The sequence below is a fragment of the Schistocerca cancellata genome, chromosome 5 (assembly GCF_023864275.1).
Source record: "Schistocerca cancellata isolate TAMUIC-IGC-003103 chromosome 5, iqSchCanc2.1, whole genome shotgun sequence".
Classification (NCBI taxonomy): Eukaryota; Metazoa; Arthropoda; class Insecta; order Orthoptera; family Acrididae; genus Schistocerca; species Schistocerca cancellata.
In genome coordinates, this window is record NC_064630.1 from 723025062 (window position 1) to 723045777 (window position 20716).

Sequence of the window (20716 nt, forward strand, 5' to 3'; positions counted from 1 at the left end):
TCAGAAAATAAGTGCCTTGCTGTTGAATACATTTGACAGTATTTCAAACGATATATCTCAGCTATGCGAGACCATACTAAATAGGACTAAAAGGGCATACAAAATATATACAAAAAGGGCAGCGCGAATGATCAAAGTATGTTTGAACCACGGGAGAACGTCACGGAGATTCTAAAACATCTGAGCTCCCAGACGCAAACTATCCCGTGAAAGTCTGCTTAACAAATCTCACTAACCAACTTACACTGATGAATCTTGGAATATACTACAACCACACATACTGATCAATCGGAACATTATGACCACTGACATACTAGCAATATAAACCCGTCCAGGCGGTAGCAGCGTCACCTAGTGAGGATTGCTGCACGGTGCATGTAGTATCAATGAGCATACTGTCGGCGTGTAGAATGTATAGATGGGCAAAACTGTTCTTTTCAGAGATCGGATCAGAACTGTTCACTCCCTGAAATGAATTAGCTCTTTTTCATGACTCACCACTCATTTACAATAGAAAATAAATGGAAGGCACATTGCCCTTTAAACTTGGTTTATTTCAGTACTATACCTGTATTTTGATCTTATTTGATCCTATTTTGAAGTAACACAGATAATGAGTAAGAATTTTGTATTGTTTATTGAAATTTCCACGATGTGACAAAGTTTTTGATTATTGATTTATTTTGCACTATCGTGGTTTTTTGGGTGATTGGAAAATGTTGTAACTTGAGATTTACATTAACAATATATTTGGCTATAATGTATTAAAATTTCATTAACCTCATACAAATACATCGCAAGCCATATATTTTTAAAGTGAACGTTTCCTTCCGAAGACGCCTAAAATCGCAAAATCCGTACCAGAATAAGAAAAAAAAATATAAATTTGACTGTAAAACGAAAGTGCTGCATATAGCCTTACGCAGAATAAAACAAGGAAAATATTGGTGCATCACATTTTGCGATACGTTTATCTGTTCGCTCGTAATTAAAGCGTAAATTCGAGTGTCCATAATAAAAATCCTATAGTAAGAGGAGTCGTGAGGAACCTAATCTGATCAATTTAAACAAATAAAAATAAAATAAAAACAAATGATGTATACATAACATAATAATGTAATATACATAGCGGTATTACTACAAAAAACAATATCCAGTAGAGACGAACTCCGATGCAGAAGCACTGAGTCGAGCAGGTCGAGCCGCGAGCTGTATTACTGCGTGAGCTAAGACCGCAGAGACCAGAGTGACACCTGAGTTGCTTTGCTCAACGCTCTGGCTAGAGTCGAGAACGGTGGGGTGAGCATTGAGCGGGCGAGTTCCGAGGGTGGGGGGAGCGGTGAACGGCCACCACTCACCCGCTCCGAGACAAATCGTCCGTTCCCTTGCGAGCAGGTTGTTGCAAGTAGTTCCTATGTTATCCGCTAGGTGGCTCTCTGTCCTGTTGCTCGCATCAACTGCCCAGAGGGCAGGACGTACGACTGAAACGATCGCCGACAGAGTGCGATGCGAAGTTAAGCTGCGCCAGACACTGCACGCGGCAGACGATGCACAGAGACGGCACAGCATATGTGAAACACAAAATCCAATGGAGCACTGCACAATGCAGGCCGCCAAGGTAGAAGCAGGGCAGAGGCCGGCGCTGGCTGTGTTGTGTGGCGTGCACTGTGCGGTGACCAGCAGAGGCGCTGCTGATATGCTCCGTCTCTCTCTCTCTCTCTCTCTCTCTCTCTCTGCCGTGGGAAACTTTTGGAGCTACTGTTCTTTTTTTCTGAATCACTGATTGTTCACTCCTTTGAAAGATTCAACTCTATGAATCAGTTCAAGAGCGGATCCCCCATCTCTAGTAGAATCGGGAAGGCACGCGATCTATGTGAGTCTGACAGAGGGCAGATTGTGATAGCCCCGAGGCTCGGCACGAGCATTTCGGGAACTGCGCGACTTGTTGGGTGTTCGAGGAGTGCGGTAGTGAGTGTCTTCAGAACGTGGCGAAACCAAGGTGAAACCACGTCCACAAGTCATGAGGTTGGGCGGCGAGCACTCATTACAGATGTCGGATGTTGTAAGCTGGGCAGACTGGTAAAACAGGACACGCGGCGGACTGTGGCGGAAGTAACATCAGGCTTTAATGTCGGACGGAGTACAAGTGTGTCTGAACACACATTGCACCGAACACTCCTAACGTGGCCTCCGCAGACGACGATCCATGCACGTGTCAGTGTTAACATTACGACATCGGCAACTGCGGCTGAAATGGGCACGCGACCATCGACAGAGCGTTACTTGTTCTGATGAAACGCGATACCTTCTTCATCATGCCTTTGGGAGGACGCGAACTCGTTGTCTTCCAAGGGAACAACAAGCTGCTTGCCACCTGTTCTGCGGGACGGAGAAAAGCTGGCGGCGGCCCCATTATGCTCTGGGGAACATTCACGCGGGCATGCATGGGTCCAGTGGAGCTCGAGCAAGGCACTCGTGGTGGGCAAAGTTTATCGTACACTGGTTGCAGACCACATACACCCCTTCATGACGATCATGTTTCCCAATGGCAGTTCAAAATGGTTCAAATGGCTCTGAGCACTATGGGACTCAACTGCTGAGGTCATTAGTCCCCTAGAACTTAGAACTAGTTAAACCTAACTAACCTAAGGACATCACAAACATCCATGCCCGAGGCAGGATTCGAACCTGCGACCGTAGCGGTCTTGCGGTTCCAGACTGCAGCGCCTTTAACCGCACGGCCACTTCGGCCGGCCCCAATGGCAGTGGCATTTTTCAACAACATAATGCGCCGTGTCACCTCAGGCGTGCGATGGTGTCATTCGAGGAACACAGTGGCGAGTTCCAATTAAAGTGCGCCCCCAACTCGCCAGATCTGAACCCTATCGAATGCATCTGGGATGTGATTGAACGTGGTGTCATAGCAGTGGGCGAACAACTGTACTGTAACCTACATACTTTGTTTTCAGATGCATTTCCTTAGGATTCTTCCAATGAATCTCAGTCTGGCATCTGCTTTAGCGACGATCAACTTTATATGATCATTCCACTTTAAATCACTCTTAACGCCTACTCCCAGATAATTTATGGAATTAGCTGCTTCCAGTTGCTGACCTGCTATATTGTAGCTAAATGATAAGGGATCTTTCTATGTATTCGCAGCACATTACACTTGTCCACATTGAGATTCAGTTGCCATTCCCTGCACCATGCGTCAATTCGTTGCAGATCCTCCTGAATTTCAGTACAATTTTCCATTGTTACACCCTCTCGATATACCACAGCATCACCCGCAAAAAGCCTTAGTGAACTTCCGATGTCATCCACAAGGTCATTTATATATATTGTGAACAGCAACGGTCCTACGACACTCCCCTGCGGCGGACTTGAAATCACTCTTACTTCGGAAGACTTCTCTCCATTGAGAATGACATGCTGCGTTCTGTCATCTAGGAACTCTTCAATCCAATCACACAATTGGTCTGATAGTCCATACGTTCTTACTTTGTTCATTAAACGACTGTGGGGAACTGTATCGAACGCCTTGCGGAAGTCAAGAAACACGGCATCTACCTGGGAACCCGTGTCTATGGCTCTCTGAGTCTCGTGGACGAATAGCGCGAGCTGGGTTTCACACGATCGGCCGGCCGCGGTGGCCGAGCGGTTCTAGGCGCTCAGTCCGGAACCGCGCGACTTCTACGGTCGCAGGTTCGAATCGTGCCTCGGGCATAGATGTGTGTGATGTCCTTAGGTTAGTTAAGTTTAAGTAGTTCTACGTTCTAGGGGACTGATGACCACTGATGTTAAGTCCCATAGTGCTCAAAGCCATATGAACCATCACACGATCGTCTTTTTCGAAACTCATGCTGATTCCTACAGAGTAGATTTCTAGTCTCCAGAAAAGTCATTATACTCTAACATAATCCGTGTTCCAAAACTCTACGACTGATCGACGTTAGAGATATCGGTCTACAGTTCTGCACATCTGTTCGACGTCCCTTTTTAAAAACAGGGTGACTTGTGCCCTTCTCCATACCGGCTATTAGGTAGGTGGTCATAACGTTCTGCCTGATCAGCATATGTATTGCTCCCATAGGGATAACGAGGACAAGATTACTCACAGTGCGTGTACAGAGGCGTTTAAACAGTCATTCTTCTCACGCTCCATACATGAATGGAATGGCAAAAAGCACTAACAACTGATAAAATGGGAGGTACCCTGTGCTATGCAGTTCACAGTGGCTTGCAGAGTATGAATGTAGGTGTAGATTATCAAAGTCACTGCCGTAGAACTCATAACATACTGCTATGACAGCTAGGTATATGAAGAATACGCAAAGAATTTCTTTGTCTAGTACCAGCCCCCTCACTGAATTATTACAACAATCTAAGACCCGCTGCTTCGTTGGTAAACTTACTTCGAATGCTTTTCCTTGAGGCAAAACGACTTGTTTCCTGAAGCACTTAGCAGCATCATTCGTACTGTGTGGCGTTTACCTAGTAACTATTCTGCATACTGTTATGCTACGCTACCTACATTTTAATGAAATTATTCGTAAACAAACTATTCAATTTTAAAAATAATTCTACACCTACAAAAGATATACTAATTAATAACTGATGGCCAAAATAAATGTTTAAAAATAAAAACAAGTGTTATAAATGTTCTTCTATATATTCCACGACAAATACGATATATGTAAACATTTCTAGAAGGTTTATAACGTTGAGAAAACATGTTGGCCATTACTGTAAATGCCTCTTGACAAATACTATTCGAGGTTAGATAGTGAAGTTGGACGATTTGTATACGATAACAATACCCGGAAATACTGTTAGTATTCCTTAGAGGGATCATTTACGTTTCCAAACTTTGACGTCCAACATCTCATTAGCTTCATATCTCAGTGTCAAAAACCCTCCAGATTCTCTGGTAAGCAGAGAAAGTGTATGTCTGCAACTGCTGTGTTGATTCACCATCAGAAAATTTTAAACATAAAGACATATTATTTGAATAATATAAAATCAGCACAGTTGTTTTATAACAATAACTACGTTCAGTCAGAAGAAGAAAGAATCTGATATATAGAGACATGACTTCTTAACAATGCAGAAGCAAAATCGCAGCAAGATGTACCCAGTTGTCCAGTTGTATGCCTGAGCCCTTTTTCAATATGCTGGAGAGGCTGTCCGAATGGCTATTGAGGGAATAGATTGTGGTCTCTAGTTGAAGCGAACGGTGCCTGTCGTCTGGGCTCGGAGATCATACGAGGTTTAATCCAATGACTTTCACAGTAGGTTGAGAAGGTCAGCCTTGTTCACGGAATTTCAACGATGCTCATCTACACCACAGAACTGAGCGTGCAGACTGAAACTGCATAGAAGTTAGATCTTTTCCTTTAACAACGAAGGCAATTACGAAAATACGCTGGAAGATGTTCGCGTGTTCATAAAGGAGATTAAAAAGCTTTTTTCTCAAAACCACGTGGACATAGACGTTCTAATCTTTTGACGGTCATTATACGGAAAACGTTTTTGGTCAAAAACACTTGAAAGGAGGGTCAAGGTTCACGCATGGAACAGAACAAGTTATCTGTGGAAGAGAGCTGAGCAATCATAGGCAGTCATGAAGACCCGAGAGTCAAGCGATGTTAAATTTATTAATTTAATAATTTACAGATTTTTCTAACCCCACTTGATAATATGAATTTTAAACGTTATTTGAAAATAAAAGAAAGAAAAGTCGACTTATCATTCAATGCTGATAACTTTAAGCAATTTCGGAGGATGAAGAGGAGGCAAAATTTGTCAAAGAAACATTCACTGAAACGTAAAAATTTGAACTCATGGAGTATCTTTCAGTGCTTCAGGAGCTACACATCAGCCGGTGTGGATGAGGGAAATCTATTAATCCTTTGAAACTGAGTATGTTCGTGGTAAATTTGACTTAAGTCCAGAAGAAAAGTGTACCATTTGTTATATTTGTAGAATCTATTCAGAAGCCTCTGTGCCGATTCTGAAGCCAAAGCGTCATATTTGGATTTCATTATTCTATCAAAACCCTTATGAATATTAGTTTGTCGTTCGTGATACTTCTAACAGCCATTTACAAAAATTAAGCATTCATTTATGGTCTCTTTCTCATGTTCTATCAACTTGCGCATCCATTGTCCTAATTGGACACCAAAAACAAAAAAGAAAATAGTCAGTGCATTTAATGGTGAGACAGAACCACCAGACGAAAATAATAAAGGGATTGAAGTAGAAACCGGCCAAGTCCCATAAATTACCAGTAATGAGTTCAAACAGTTTGTCTATAATAAATTGAAAGTATTTTCACCAGATCTGATTTAGGTAAGACTGACCTCAGCAGTGGAATGAAAATTAAGATTTTCGTCAATGCTTTACGCCTAGTCACTAAGGTGAAGGCTGAGAGACTGCATTATTAAAGTTAATGTAGCAATATTAATAATTATGTTGAAAGTAATAAAGGTGTTGCTTTCTCAACTACTTCCGAACAATGCTCTTAAGAGAATAAATAAATAAAATTTAATTGTGATTTTTTACTTTTTCCACGTATAAGGCCCTTAGTTGTGTTCATATTGAGCCCAGATTACACACAACTAACATTTTGCGCAATAAAACCAAACTGAGGGATAACACAAAGAAAAAAGCCAAACTTGGGAAATAAGAGTAAAAATAATGAACAACTACACGCACTAAAATCCGTGACATAGTAACTCGTTAGCCAAACAGGCCAGAAGATACGCTCAAATGAGGACTTAATGACAAATAGGCTCCGATTGTTGGTTCTGAACGCCACAATTAACTATATAACAGTACACAGATAAAAACTTTTAAACCTGGGATACGTGATTAAAAATATTCACCATATTAAACTGATTATGAGAAATGTCTTCTCAAACTGAAAGCTGGTAGAAGATTGCGGTACTATAGATGCAGTCGTGGACTAGTAGAAGCATAGCAGCTGTCGTCCGATTGAACACTCGATTCACGAGTAGCAGTTTCTGTTTAACACGCAGCACATAAAAACGTGGCCAAATTACAGAGGACTGTACACTAAATCAAACCATTTGCTATTGGTATGAGAATCATTGTCAACTAGGGATCGTAGATATCAGTGAATTTACGTATTATTTATGTTTTTTCATTGATATCCCTTAGAATAATATTTTGCGTTAGCTCCTCCCTTACAGAAAACTTGTTTATTGGAGGAAGTAGTAAAAATTATGTGTTAGGACCCAGCACCTGGAAATTTATATTATTTTGCAAAGAAGTATTATGCATCGCAATACAAGATACTTTCATTTTGTCCTACACAGAATTTTAATGGCATACAGTGTAACCAATGTCTACTCGGATAGAGTTTGTTGTGAAGGTGTCATCTTCTAATTGGTTGCAAGTATAAAGTACAGTTTGAAAACTACATTTAATCATCGGCGAAGTATTCAAAATTTCAGTAGTACAATGAAAATTACTCACCACCGTCTGCAAGTGAATATAACTTTGCAACAGAGGAAAACGAAATACTTAGTTACATAACCGTTTAGCAATTAATCTAAAAAGACAATCTGTGATTCTAAACGTATTGTAAAGTAGTTCCTTTTTGGTAACTCTTGCTATGCAATGGAACAATAGTTGAAGCAGGAACAAGCAGTCTGTTGAAAAGAGTAACTACGATAGCACAAGACATGATTCAAAACTTTTTTTAAATTTTGCAATAAGAAACATTGACATCTGTCTTTGAGAGTTAAACTCAGTACCGTGAACTTAATATTCTTTCTTATAAACTATTAACTTTTTTAAATAGTATAAAAAAACTGAGAACCCGTATAGAGCTGACAAAGTGTGTATTCTGAAATACTATCCACACAAGATAGTAGATAATAGGCAGTGTAGTAGATAAGACATTAAAATACATTAAACGCCACTGAGCATAGCGTATGACCTTCTGCACAGGTGAAAGAAAAATGAATTATTCACGTGTTTTATAACGCGGACTATTGAAGTTAAAAGAACCACAACATCCGAAATGTGATTAATTATACATCTGTGAATGGCCTGCACACTGTCATAAAAATATATTTCTGGATGTGTTGAAAAAAAGTATTGTTCAATTGACACATTCCACACAGCACCTTATTATTATCAGTGGAAAACTTGGGCAGCTCATTACTGTGTGAATATGTCTAATTAAATCACGCACTTTATAATGACTTTTAATATTCTTAATGCCTAGACAAGTTGTACTTTTTAGGATATTACGGGAAGAATACGAAAAATTTTTATCTGTAAATTAGAATGACCTTTTCTGAGGCAAATTAAGTCTCTTGATTGTCAGAGTTGCTTTACACTGTCGCATGTCACGAATAGGCGTCAGGTCTACTGAACTACTGCACTGCAAAACTCCCAAACTGAGCACTACCGTCACACGTTTCGCATATTTAAAAAAAAATGTAACAAAACAACAGGCGACGTAATTGAGCACAGTGCCTAAATAAAGCAAGATTTGGATTTCGGCCGCTGCAGCTGCTGACTCTATCGCCTGAGGACTGCTTCCCCCCCAGTCCGAGGGTGGGGTGTATAATTTACCGCCCCACTACAGACATACCTGCCTGATGGAATATTTACTCTCCTTATTGACTTGCTTTCATTTGTAATATTAACGGCAACAGAGTATAAATTCACCGCCCTGGGCTACATCCGAATTCCTCGCTTTAAGTACCCCGATTTCTTCCACCGAGATGCGACGGAAACTGGTGAGTTACCAGCGCCCTCGTTTACCATTCTCTTTGGCGACAGTACAGCCGCTGACCGGGGTGAGATTTACAAGGGGCACGCCGCGCATAATATCGACGAGGGTTGCCTATAAAAATAAGCAGCAGAGATGCGCGGGTCACTAGCGGTCCCGTCAGGTTCCTGGCGCACGCGTTCCTCCATCGGGCGATCGTATCAGGACCACCCCGAGAGCGATGGCCGACCGCAGCGCGGGAGCTCCGCTGACGTGGCGGTCCTCTGCAGATTCGGTGCTGCGGCCCAACATCCGTCTGCTGTGTACGCTGGGCCTGTGGCAGCCGGCGGACTCTGCGCTGTTCCACGCCTACACGGCGGCCGTGCTGGCGGTGGGCGTGGCGCACATCGCAGTCGCCGCCGTCGGCATCTGGTACCGGCCCGGGGACCTCGCCGAGGTCACCATCGGGCTGGCCAATGTTTTCGTCGTCTTCACCGCCCTCTCCAAGTCGCTGTTGTTCGTAAGCCGCCGGCCGCTCTTCTACGCGCTGGCGCGCCGCGTGGACCTGATGACCGTAGAACAGCAGGCGTTTTGCACCGGCGACCCTACCCTCCAACAAGTGGTCTCGATCGCCCGGAAGCGCGCCGGTCGGCTGAGCGTATTCTTCCACTGGTACGTCTTGGTGGCCGACATCTTGTGGTCGCTCATTCCCCTGGTGCAGGCCTCCAAAGAGAAACGCTGGCCCTTCCAGCAGATGCCGTTGGGCACCTGGTCGAGGTCACCCTTTTACGAACTGTCTTACATGCTGCAGTGCGCCTCCACCGTCTACTTCTCCCTGATCAGTGTGGACGTGGACTGCTTCTTCGTGGCCGTCATGACCCACATAACAGTCCAGCTGAGAATCCTAACATCCCGCTTCGCCACTGTTGGCACCGGAATGAACGTAACTGTGAGCGAACTGGACTCTCAGGCCTCTAGGCTAAAGGACGTCATTCACGAGCAACTGCGCGCTTGCGTCGAGACTCATCAAAATGTCTTGAGGTAAGTAAAACAAAGTAATCATATCATGGACGTTGGTCTCTTATACTACACTCCTGGAAATTGAAATAAGAACACCGTGAATTCATTGTCCCAGGAAGGGGAAACTTTATTGACACATTCCTGGGGTCAGATACATCACATGATCACACTGACAGAACCACAGGCATATAGACACAGGCAACAGAGCATGCACAATGTCGGCACTAGTACAGTGTATATCCACCTTTCGCAGCAATGCAGGCTGCTATTCTCCCATGGAGACGATCGTAGAGATGCTGGATGTAGTCCTGTGGAACGGCTTGCCATGCCATTTCCACCTGGCGCCTCAGTTGGACCAGCGTTCGTGCTGGACGTGCAGACCGCGTGAGACGACGCTTCATCCAGTCCCAAACATGCTCAATGGGGGACAGATCCGGAGATCTTGCTGGCCAGGGTAGTTGACTTACACCTTCTAGAGCACGTTGGGTGGCACGGGATACATGCGGACGTGCATTGTCCTGTTGGAACAGCAAGTTCCCGTGCCGGTCTAGGAATGGTAGAACGATGGGTTCGATGACGGTTTGGATGTACCGTGCACTATTCAGTGTCCCCTCGACGATCACCAGTGGTGTACGGCCAGTGTAGGAGATCGCTCCCCACACCATGATGCCGGGTGTTGGCCCTGTGTGCCTCGGTCGTATGCAGTCCTGATTGTGGCGCTCACCTGCACGGCGCCAAACACGCATACGACCATCATTGACACCAAGGCAGCAGCGACTCTCATCGCTGAAGACGACACGTCTCCATTCGTCCCTCCATTCACGCATGTCGCGACACCACTGGAGGCGGGCTGCACGATGTTGGGGCGTGAGCGGAAGACGGCCTAACGGTGTGCGGGACCGTAGCCCAGCTTCATGGAGACGGTTGCGAATGGTCCTCGCCGATACCCCAGGAGCAACAGTGTCCCTAATTTGCTGGGAAGTGGCGGTGCGGTCCCCTACGGCACTGCGTAGGATCCTACGGTCTTGGCGTGCATCCGTGCGTCGCTGCGGTCCGGTCCCAGGTCGACGGGCACGTGCACCTTCCGCCGACCACTGGCGACAACATCGATGTACTGTGGAGACCTCACGCCCCACGTGTTGAGCAATTCGGCGGTACGTCCACCCGGCCTCCCGCATGCCCACTATACGCCCTCGCTCAAAGTCCGTCAACTGCACATACGGTTCACGTCCACGCTGTCGCGGCATGCTACCAGTGTTAAAGACTGCGATGGAGCTCCGTATGCCACGGCAAACTGGCTGACACTGACGGCGGCGGTGCACAAATGCTGCGCAGCTAGCGCCATTCGACGGCCAACACCGCGGTTCCTGGTGTGTCCGCTGTGCCGTGCGTGTGATCATTGCTTGTACAGCCCTCTCGCAGTGTCCGGAGCAAGTATGGTGGGTCTGACACACCGGTGTCAATGTGTTCTTTTTTCCATTTCCAGGAGTGTAGTTCCATTGCTGCAAACTGAGCTCCAGTATACACTGATGACCCAAAATACATACCTGCCCATTAAAATTGCTACCCCAAGAAGAAATGCAGATGATAAACGGGTATTCATTGGACAAATATATTATACTAGAACTGTAAATGTTTCGATGTCTTCCATTAATCAGACCTGGTGCGAACGGCATCCAAATATACCATTAAATGTACTAGCATATTTGTATCACTGAAGGATACATATCACAGGTAATTTGACATCATAATATTGAAAAGCGTGTAAAACTAGCATTTTCACAGGGGGTCGGTCATATTGGTTCTACATGAACAGTTATAAAAATATTAAAAAGTGCAAGCTGAAGAAAAAATGAAACTATTTCCGGTGTCTTTGAACGTAGGTAACACGTCGAGGTGTGAACAAGGACTCATTCTCGTCACTTAAAATCTATTGCCGTGCCTGCTCACATGTCGTACCTCAAAAGTGGAACAGTTACGTTCGTAGAGAGCATATGCTTTGCTTACATGTACGAATAAGTACACTACAAAAATTATTTATTTGTACAGAACTATAACATATTCTTTATTTCTCATTTTTTGACATAAAACTGAAATATAGAGAACTGAAAGAAACTGAGATAAGAGGGCACCACATGTCTAGTAAAACTAAACGATGTATTACTTCATTATAGTATACCTTCCAACAGTCTACGCTGTAGCTTATAATATCTCAAAAAGTGAAAAATAATGACTATGTTATCGAGGACGTAACCCAATCATGATCAGGCGCCCTCTACGAACATAGCTTTTCCAGTTTCAAGGTACAAAGCATTCCTGATTTTACATGGCCACTTTGAGTGCTTGATCACGGCTTGATGCTGTCGGTACAAAACACAAGGAATATTTTCACCTTTTTCTCTTGCTTTCACTTTTTAATATTTTCAGAACTTCTTAACTCGGACAGTAATTCTGAATTTTCGTACTTTCCGGAATTTTAGTTCTGCTGATGACTCATTAGAGTCGAAACTGATTAACTGTAAAATGTCTGCCAAACGTGACCAAAACATATATAAATAAAGAGTGTATTTTAAATAGAGTTTGATCCAATTTGACAATGTCATATTTCATTGAAAATTTATTAACAAAAGCGATAGCCTACCAAATGTATGGAAGCCACATAGGGCGGACTGGCGGTGGATATGTCGTATATGCGGAGTAGGGGGATGAGAATGAGCACAGGATTGCTAGACTGCCGAAAGGGTATAAGGCAGAAAAAAACTAAGTGGCTGACATTTGAAGAAATACGACCTAAGCCTCGCGGGAAACTGTTTTGAAAGCTTCAAGAAATGCAGTTCAGGCAGAAACTACGAATATAGTCCGTAGAGGCCACGGAGATGATATTAGGCACCTAACAGCTCGCGCACATTCTGCACACTCTCCACACACCATACATGAATAAAACGGGAAAAAGAAAACTTAATATGTGGTACAACAAAAAGCACCCGCTACCACGCATTTAACAGTGGTTCTCGAAACCAAACGAGTTATAAGAGTTGGCGGTCATAAACGGGCAGCAGTGGTTGGTAAGGGTGTGAGACAGATTTGTAGCCTGCCCCCAGTGTTATTCAATCTGTACACTGAGCAAGAGATAAAAGAAACCTGAGAAAAATTTGGAGAAGGAATTAAAGTTCAGGGAGAATAAACAAAAACCTTAATGTTTGCCGATGACACTGTAATTCCGTGAGAGGCAGCACAGAACTTGGAAGAGCAGCTGACCGGAATGAATAGTGTTTTGAAAAGACTTTATAAGATGAACATCAAGAAAAGAATAACAACAGTAATGGAATGTAGTCTAATTAAATAGGGTGACACTGAGGGGATTACAGTAGGAAAAGACATATTAAAAGCAGTAGATGAATTTTGCTATATGGGTGGCAAAATAACTGACCATGGCCAAAGTATACAGGATATAAAAAGCAGAATGTCAATAGCAAGAAAAGTATTTCTGTAAAAGCGGAATTTATTAATTAACAATTTAATTGTAAGGAGGTCTCTTTAGAAGGTATTTGTCTGGAGTATAAGTATGTACGGAAGTGAACGTGAACAATAAGCAATTCGAAATGAAATGAAAACTAAAACACCTGCAGTCAGCTCTTTTGCATTTATTTACGCAGTCCGCAGCTCGTGGTATTGCAGTAGCGTTCCCGCTTCCCACGCACGGGGTCTCGGGTTCGATTCCCGGCGAGGTCAGGAATTTTTCATGCCTCGAGATTACTGGTTGTTGTTGTGTGGTCTTCATTCATCCTCATGACGGTCGGAGGAAGGCAATGGCAAACCACCTACACTAGGACCTTACCTAGTACAGCGGTGCGGGTCTCCCGCATCGTCCCCTACGCTCCTCGGAGTATGGGAACTCATCATTATTTATGCAACTAGTTTCAATGTTTCATTAGACCAGTTTCAGGCCCCATTACCAACTTAAATTTGGAGGAGTACAATCTAGTGTGCAGTCATAACAGGTGCCAATATTAAATAACCAGTGTCCGTAAATCTCTGGTTTGCATGAGACTATCATATCGTTCATCAACGGACGACTGCCAGGACAACATTCAACAAGAGCGTCCCAATCTACGTTGGTAAAGGGGCCTGAAGATTGTGCAATGGAACACCGAAACTGATTGCGTAAATAAATGAAATGCAAAAGAGGTGACTGCAGGTGCTTTAGTTTTCAATTCATACCGAACAGCTGAAGTCCGTGTCAACAACTACTACTAGGACGGACATACAAAGATAAGCAGTTCAGACGGGAAGAAAACAGAAGTTTTTGTAATGAAGTACTACATAATAATGCTGAAGGTTGGGTTGGTAGACCGAATAACTGAGGAGGAGGTACTGTAACGAATTCCGTAATAAGAAATGTATGTCACAACTCGACTAAAAGAAGGATCGGTAGATAGCACGTATCCTGAGGAATATTTAGTTCAGTAATGGATGGAAATGTAGGGGCAAAACGTGTAGAGGCAGTACGAGGCAAGAACATAGTGACCAGCTACAAATGGATGTGGGTTGTAGTAGTTATGCAGAGATGAAGAGGCTGGCGTAAGAAATACTAGAGAGGCCAGCTGCATCACTGGTCTTCCGCATGAAGATCACAACAGATGAAGATTTTGGTTTGCAGCCGCCACGTTGCTGTGTTCGCCTTAAAATCTCTGTGCTTGATCGAAATCATCATCGTCTGTATATATCGGCTCATACAATACATACAAGAATCGACTGACAAGAAACGCATTAATTTATTTCTCACCATAACTCCATTGAGTTTTTGACGAATTTGATTCAATCAGGTAACATTTCAATTAGATAAGGACAAAAATTTTAAAAATTGTTGCTTTGTGTAGTACTTGTTTACAGTACAAAAAATCCAGAATGAGATTTTCACCCTGCAGCGGAGTGTGCGCTGATATGAAACGGTAGGAGACGAGATACTGGCAGAAGTAAAGCTGTGAGTAGCGGGCGTGAGTCGTGCTTCGGTAGCTCAGATGGTAGAGCACTTGCCCGCGAAAGGCAAAGGTCTCGAGTTCGAGTCTCGGTCGGGCACACAGTTTTAATCTGCCAGGAGGTTTCAGTACAAAAAATCTTTACATTCTTTTAAAATTCCTTCATTCTGTGAAATTTTTTGAAATCAAGACGAAAAAAGAGTTAGGGAAACAGGATGAAAGGAGAACTATTCAGGGGCAAGGTGGTCTGCTTTGGGGTAGGTCTTTTACAGCCGAGCAATGGTCAGCCGTATTGCCTGTAGCATGAGAAACCTTTCTCGCTTCTGTTTAAAACCCTGTGCAGACGTTCGAGTAACTAGTAGGACTATGTCACAGTTTCATGCTTTTCCAAATAGTCAATGAAAAAGAATGGATCTACGTGTCTTCTTCAGTCGCCTCACTACTCCGTAGCCCTTCGAACTACAACTGCTCGAAATATGATTTGAAATATAGTTTGTATGGAGATTTCTGGCTGGAGTCACGGTTCACTCAGCTTCTACAAATGCATCACTCAGGATAATGTACAGCCTTTTTCTGAGATAGCTAGAGTTTTTTATCTTACTGCCGGCCGAAGTGGCCGAGCGGTTAAAGGCGCTACAGTCTGGAACCGCACGACCGCTACGGTCGCAGGTTCGAATCCTGCCTCGGGCATGGATGTGTGTGATGTCCTTAGGTTAGTTAGGTTTAAGTAGTTCTAAGTTCTAGGGGACTTATGACCACAGCAGTTGAGTCCCATAGTGCTCAGAGCCATTTTGTATCTTACTAATCGTAACGTTGCACAGTGGGTCAGCTCGCTTCAAAACCTGGACAGAATAGAAAAAAAAGGTGAGCGTTCCGACTTAAGTCCCGCGAAATCATGTGTGCCTGGTGAGTACTTGTCCAATGCTGCGCTGTCCTTCCAGTCCCGCCGGCCGTGGTGGCCGAACGGTTCTAGGCGCTACAGTCTGGAACCGCGCGACCGCTACGGTCGCAGGTTCGAATCCTGCCTCGGGCATGGATGTTTGTGATGTCCTTAGGTTAGTTAGGTTTAAGTAGTTCTAAGTTCTAGGGGACTGGTGACCTCAGAATTTAAGTCCCATAGTGCTCAGAGCCTTCCAGTCCCAAGTAGATATGATGCGTGCCGCGACAGTTGACTAAGCTCAGAGCCTTCCAGTCCCAAGTAGATATGATGCGTGCCGCGACAGTTGACTTAAACAGTGAATCGTACGACAACACATTTTCCAGATACTGTTTGTGTATCCTGTTTAAATATGTCAGCGATCCTGCCTAGCTGTCAGGATAAAATAAGATGGGTAACATTCCAGAAAGTATGTTTATGACATTTTAACTGGTGTAATAACGTGTATCTAATTAAAACTAAACTACCACCGATATAATCCCATCGTTGACTGCAAATTTTTTTCTACGTGGCACCACGTGTGTAAATGGCTCTCCTACCACGAGTTCAAATGTTTTTGCGTGCACCTATTTGCACGTTTTAGCGGACGGTTATTTTACGAACATGCGTTAGTGCCACACGGTAAAATGGATCAGTCATTATTGCAGTTATCTCATAAATCTTGTCCGCACAAAAAAAAATCGTTAGGATTTTCTGTAGAATTCTTAGGCAGCTATTCCGAATTGTGATCAAAAATTTTTTTTCGCAAATTGACAAATGATTTTTTACGAGATTAAAATTCCCCGCTTAATAGTGCTTTTTTCGCGAAATGCTGAAGAATTATTCAAATTTTAAACAGTGAACTGCAGAACTAACCATATCTATCAAGAGCACTGAAAAAATGTATATTTCTCCAAAGTCGGGTGACAGCTTCACCAGACGCTCAGTATTCTGCAATAATGCCCGACGCTGACATTGTTCACATAGTTTTCCTATGTGGATATGCCATAATCGAACCTATTCCGTTTTACCGATTGAGGTACACAACCCTAAATAGGCAAAGATAATTACATTCTTACGAAGAACTGAGGATTAAGAATACTCGAACGTACGCTGATACTACTGGACCTGCCCTCTTCGTTTCTCTAACGTAAACACGTCTCTGACGACATCCTGGTGAGGTCTTTAATTCAACTTGCCCGACAGTATGTATCTGTTATAAAGTTGTAGCAGTAATATGTTTGGGGGCTGGTAAATATAGTCCTTAAATAGTTTGAGTTTTTTTTTCTAAGAAATTGTGGTAGTCAAACTCAGAACGTATAACTCTACCCCCGTGAAAACAGTTGTTGCCATTTTGGAAGATGGGAGTGATCACAGCGTCATGAAGATACTAACGAAACAGCTGTACTTGGTAACCGATAATGTTGAAAGAAACATCCTGGTTCATGTTCAAGGTAAAAAAAAAAAAATGTATCTCAAGTCATGATACTACATCACAAATTGAAAAGAGACAGAATCCACAACTCGTTGAACAGCATTATATGCCGTTGCGAGCAACGCCTTTTGATAGGTCCCGGGCTGCAAATACCCACCGCAAACAGTTCTCTTCGCAGTCTTCTCTTTGAAGCTGATTGAGATAGACCTGCATTCACTGACAGCAGCAATCCCTGTGGTGTTTGAAACTTTTTGTCATTGACAAGGCGCGACACTAGTCTTTAGTCCCTGTCGATTAAGAACTTGCTACAACCACTGTTGTTCGTCGCACTGCATAGCTGCGACTGGCACACCATTTCTTATTGTTAATCCGCGCTGATACACCGACAAATGTGGCAATTTCATTTACGATGTTGTCTTGGACACGTCAAACAAGAAAATTCCTTTCTGTCAGTCTGACAAGTCGATTTGTCTTACTGCACTGATTTCATAGAACTGACTAGTAGATATACATAATTTCAGTGTCAAGGCTTATGTGAACGGCGCAGAACCACATGCCCTCGTAATCTCAGTGCAACACCGTCTACAGTGCTACTTGCGTACTTTTAATGCGTGCTAATGTTTTACCTGGAGAGCTTATAATGTTTATGTTAGTCATTTGATAACGGAGCTGCAGCTATTTTCAGTTTCTACAAAGCAACCTTATTTCCAGATACAATCTCGATAATAACAATTACGTGAATTTCACACAACCTTACCTCGTGTAACTCGTGATACGTCTGGAGAATACGACTCCTGTATTTTTGCTACTGTGACCGGAATTTCGTTTATTAATGTTTCACTGCATTTTAGCGTCGTAGTACGACTCTTCAGAATTAACACTTTCCAGAAACGTGAAAGTGCTCTCTTCTGAGGAAATGTTAAATAGAAGAATAAAACCATAATAAAAGACCACTACGCGCCACGGGCCAACTCGCTTCAAAAGCTGGACATAATACACTCCTGGAAATGGAAAAAAGAACACATTGACACCGGTGTGTCAGACCCACCATACTTGCTCCGGACACTGCGAGAGGGCTGTACAAGCAATGATCACAAGCACGGCACAGCGGACACACCAGGAACCGCGGTGTTGGCTGTCGAATGGCGCTAGCTGCGCAGCATTTGTGCACCGCCGCCGTCAGTGTCAGCCAGTTTGCCGTGGCATACGGAGCTCCATCGTAGTCTTTAACACTGGTAGCATGCCGCGACAGCGTGGACGTGAACCGTATGTGCAGTTGACGGACTTTGAGCGAGGGTGTATAGTGGGCATGCGGGAGGCCGGGTGGACGTACCGCCGAATTGCTCAACACGTGGGGCGTGAGGTCTCCACAGTACATCGATGTTGTCGCCAGAGGTCGGCGGAAGGTGCATGTGCCCGTCGACCTGGGACCGGACCGCAGCGACGCACGGATGCACGCCAAGACCTTAGGATCCTACGCAGTGCCGTAGGGGACCGCACCGCCACTTCCCAGCAAATTAGGGACACTGTTGCTCCTGGGGTATCGGCGAGGACCATTCGCAACCGTCTCCATGAAGCTGGGCTACGGTCCCGCACACCGTTAGGCCGTCTTCCGCTCACGCCCCAACATCGTGCAGCCCGCCTCAAGTGGTGTCGCGACAGGCGTGAATGGAGGGACGAATGGAGACGTGTCGTCTTCAGCGATGAGAGTCGCTTCTGCCTTGGTGCCAATGATGGTCGTATGCGTGTTTGACGCCGTGCAGGTGAGCGCCACAATCAGGACTGCATACGACCGAGGCACACAGGGCCAACACCCGGCATCATGGTGTGGGGAGCGATCTCCTACACTGGCCGTACACCACTGGTGATCGTCGAGGGGACACTGAATAGTGCACGGTACATCCAAACCGTCATCGAACCCATCGTTCTACCATTCCTAGACCGGCAAGGGAACTTGCTGTTCCAACAGGACAATGCACGTCCGCATGTATCCCGTGCCACCCAACGTGCTCTAGAAGGTGTAAGTCAACTACCCTGGCCAGCAAGATCTCCGGATCTGTCCCCCATTGAGCATGTTTGGGACTGGATGAAGCGTCGTCTCACGCGGTCTGCACGGCCAGCACGAACGCTGGTCCAACTGAGGCGCCAGGTGGAAATGGCATGGCAAGCCGTTCCACAGGACTACATCCAGCATCTCTACGATCGTCTCCATGGGAGAATAGCAGCCTGCATTGCTGCGAAAGGTGGATATACACTGTACTAGTGCCGACATTGTGCATGCTCTGTTGCCTGTGTCTATGTGCCTGTGGTTCTGTCAGTGTGATCATGTGATGTATCTGACCCCAGGAATGTGTCAATAAAGTTTCCCCTTCCTGGGACAATGAATTCACGGTGTTCTTATTTCAATTTCCAGGAGTGTAGAAAAATTTTCCAGGCGCGAGTACGGCTGAGTGTTCCGTACAACCTTAATTATTTATATGGAAAGTTCATCTATTTCATAAATCGAGTATCTCGATTGTTTTTGCCTGTTATCGGCACTGACACTGGCAAGATATCGGTCCCAGCGATTCCAAGAATGTCCATAATGTTTTAGTTTAAGTAATATAAATGTGACAGAAGTCATGCAGGGGGCAGGCGACCATTATTATAACAGACATGATTTCTCCGCTTTGGCTGACTGGATTGCAGTGGTAAAAGTCAAACATCGAATTAGTTTGCGCTTGTTTGTCTCTCATACAACGTAAACGGCACATTTACTTGCAGTAATCACCCCTGGATATCTGATGATGGATAAATTCTGAAACGCGTCATATGAGCAATAACGTCATTCCTTGCCTGATGTTTGACTTTTACCATTGCGACCCAGGCAGCCTGAATACAGAACTACTGGCTGTTTTAATTTCAAGTCTGACATCGGAAAACAAATGACAAATCAAATTTTGTTGGTGAGATTTAATTACAAACTACCAATTTTCTGATTTTCTCCCCCTCACTTCTGCTTTGAAACCTTGCTTCCTGCGAATTTCATGATTCTAAGTCAAGGGAAGTGTCCTATAGGTTATGATGAAAGAGATTGAGAGTATCAAAATATTTGACATAGATGACGGTATCTTTTGACTGCACTGACTTAAAAGCTAATGTTTATTATACCGCCAAGGGACTATAGATATAAATTTCAATTTGATAAGTCAACCCTTTCCTGAGAAAAAGGGTTAACAGCTGGACAGACAGAGAGACACTCGGACAACAAAGCAATTTTAAAATGGTTACACTTAAATCGGCTGTGATACGAATGCCTAAAAATTAATATATAAAACCAACAAAACTGTCTTCTTTTTAGATTCCTTGTGTCCCTAAATAGGAATCCGATGTCGAAAACATAGTTTTCAAAATGGCGGAACCAATTTGGCGGATCAAAAATTATAAATTTAGCGGATTCGAGTAAAACTTCGGCAATATTGTGAGCTCACTGACAATGAATTGAAATGTTTTATTCAGTATTTACATTTGTCAGTGGAAATGATATTCATCGCTTGTATCATTATTGGTTTTAGAAGAATCTCCACCGGGTTGTCCGCTGGTAGTCGATTCGAAAAGCAGACCTCTTACCTGAG

At 43.9% G+C, this 20716-nt stretch overlaps 1 protein-coding gene across 1 annotated transcript; it reads left to right on the forward strand.

Annotated features, from left to right (window-relative positions):
* The first annotated feature begins 8993 nt into the window (after positions 1-8993).
* On the forward strand, positions 8994-19552 carry LOC126188780 (uncharacterized). The gene is made up of 2 exons (XM_049930392.1): positions 8994-9793; positions 19516-19552. Exons 1-2 carry the CDS (start codon positions 8994-8996, stop codon positions 19550-19552), a joined length of 837 nt encoding a protein of 278 aa, XP_049786349.1.
* Positions 19553-20716: the final 1164 nt, after the last annotated feature.

Excerpts from the sequence above, each read along its gene's own strand:
- LOC126188780 (XM_049930392.1), top strand. The coding sequence starts at position 8,994 with ATGGCCGACCGCAGCGCGGGAGCTCCGCTGACGTGGCGGTCCTCTGCA. Across the intron at positions 9,794-19,515 it reads ACTCATCAAAATGTCTTGAG|GAGTGTAGAAAAATTTTCCA; the intron begins GTAAGTAAAACA and ends TTCAATTTCCAG.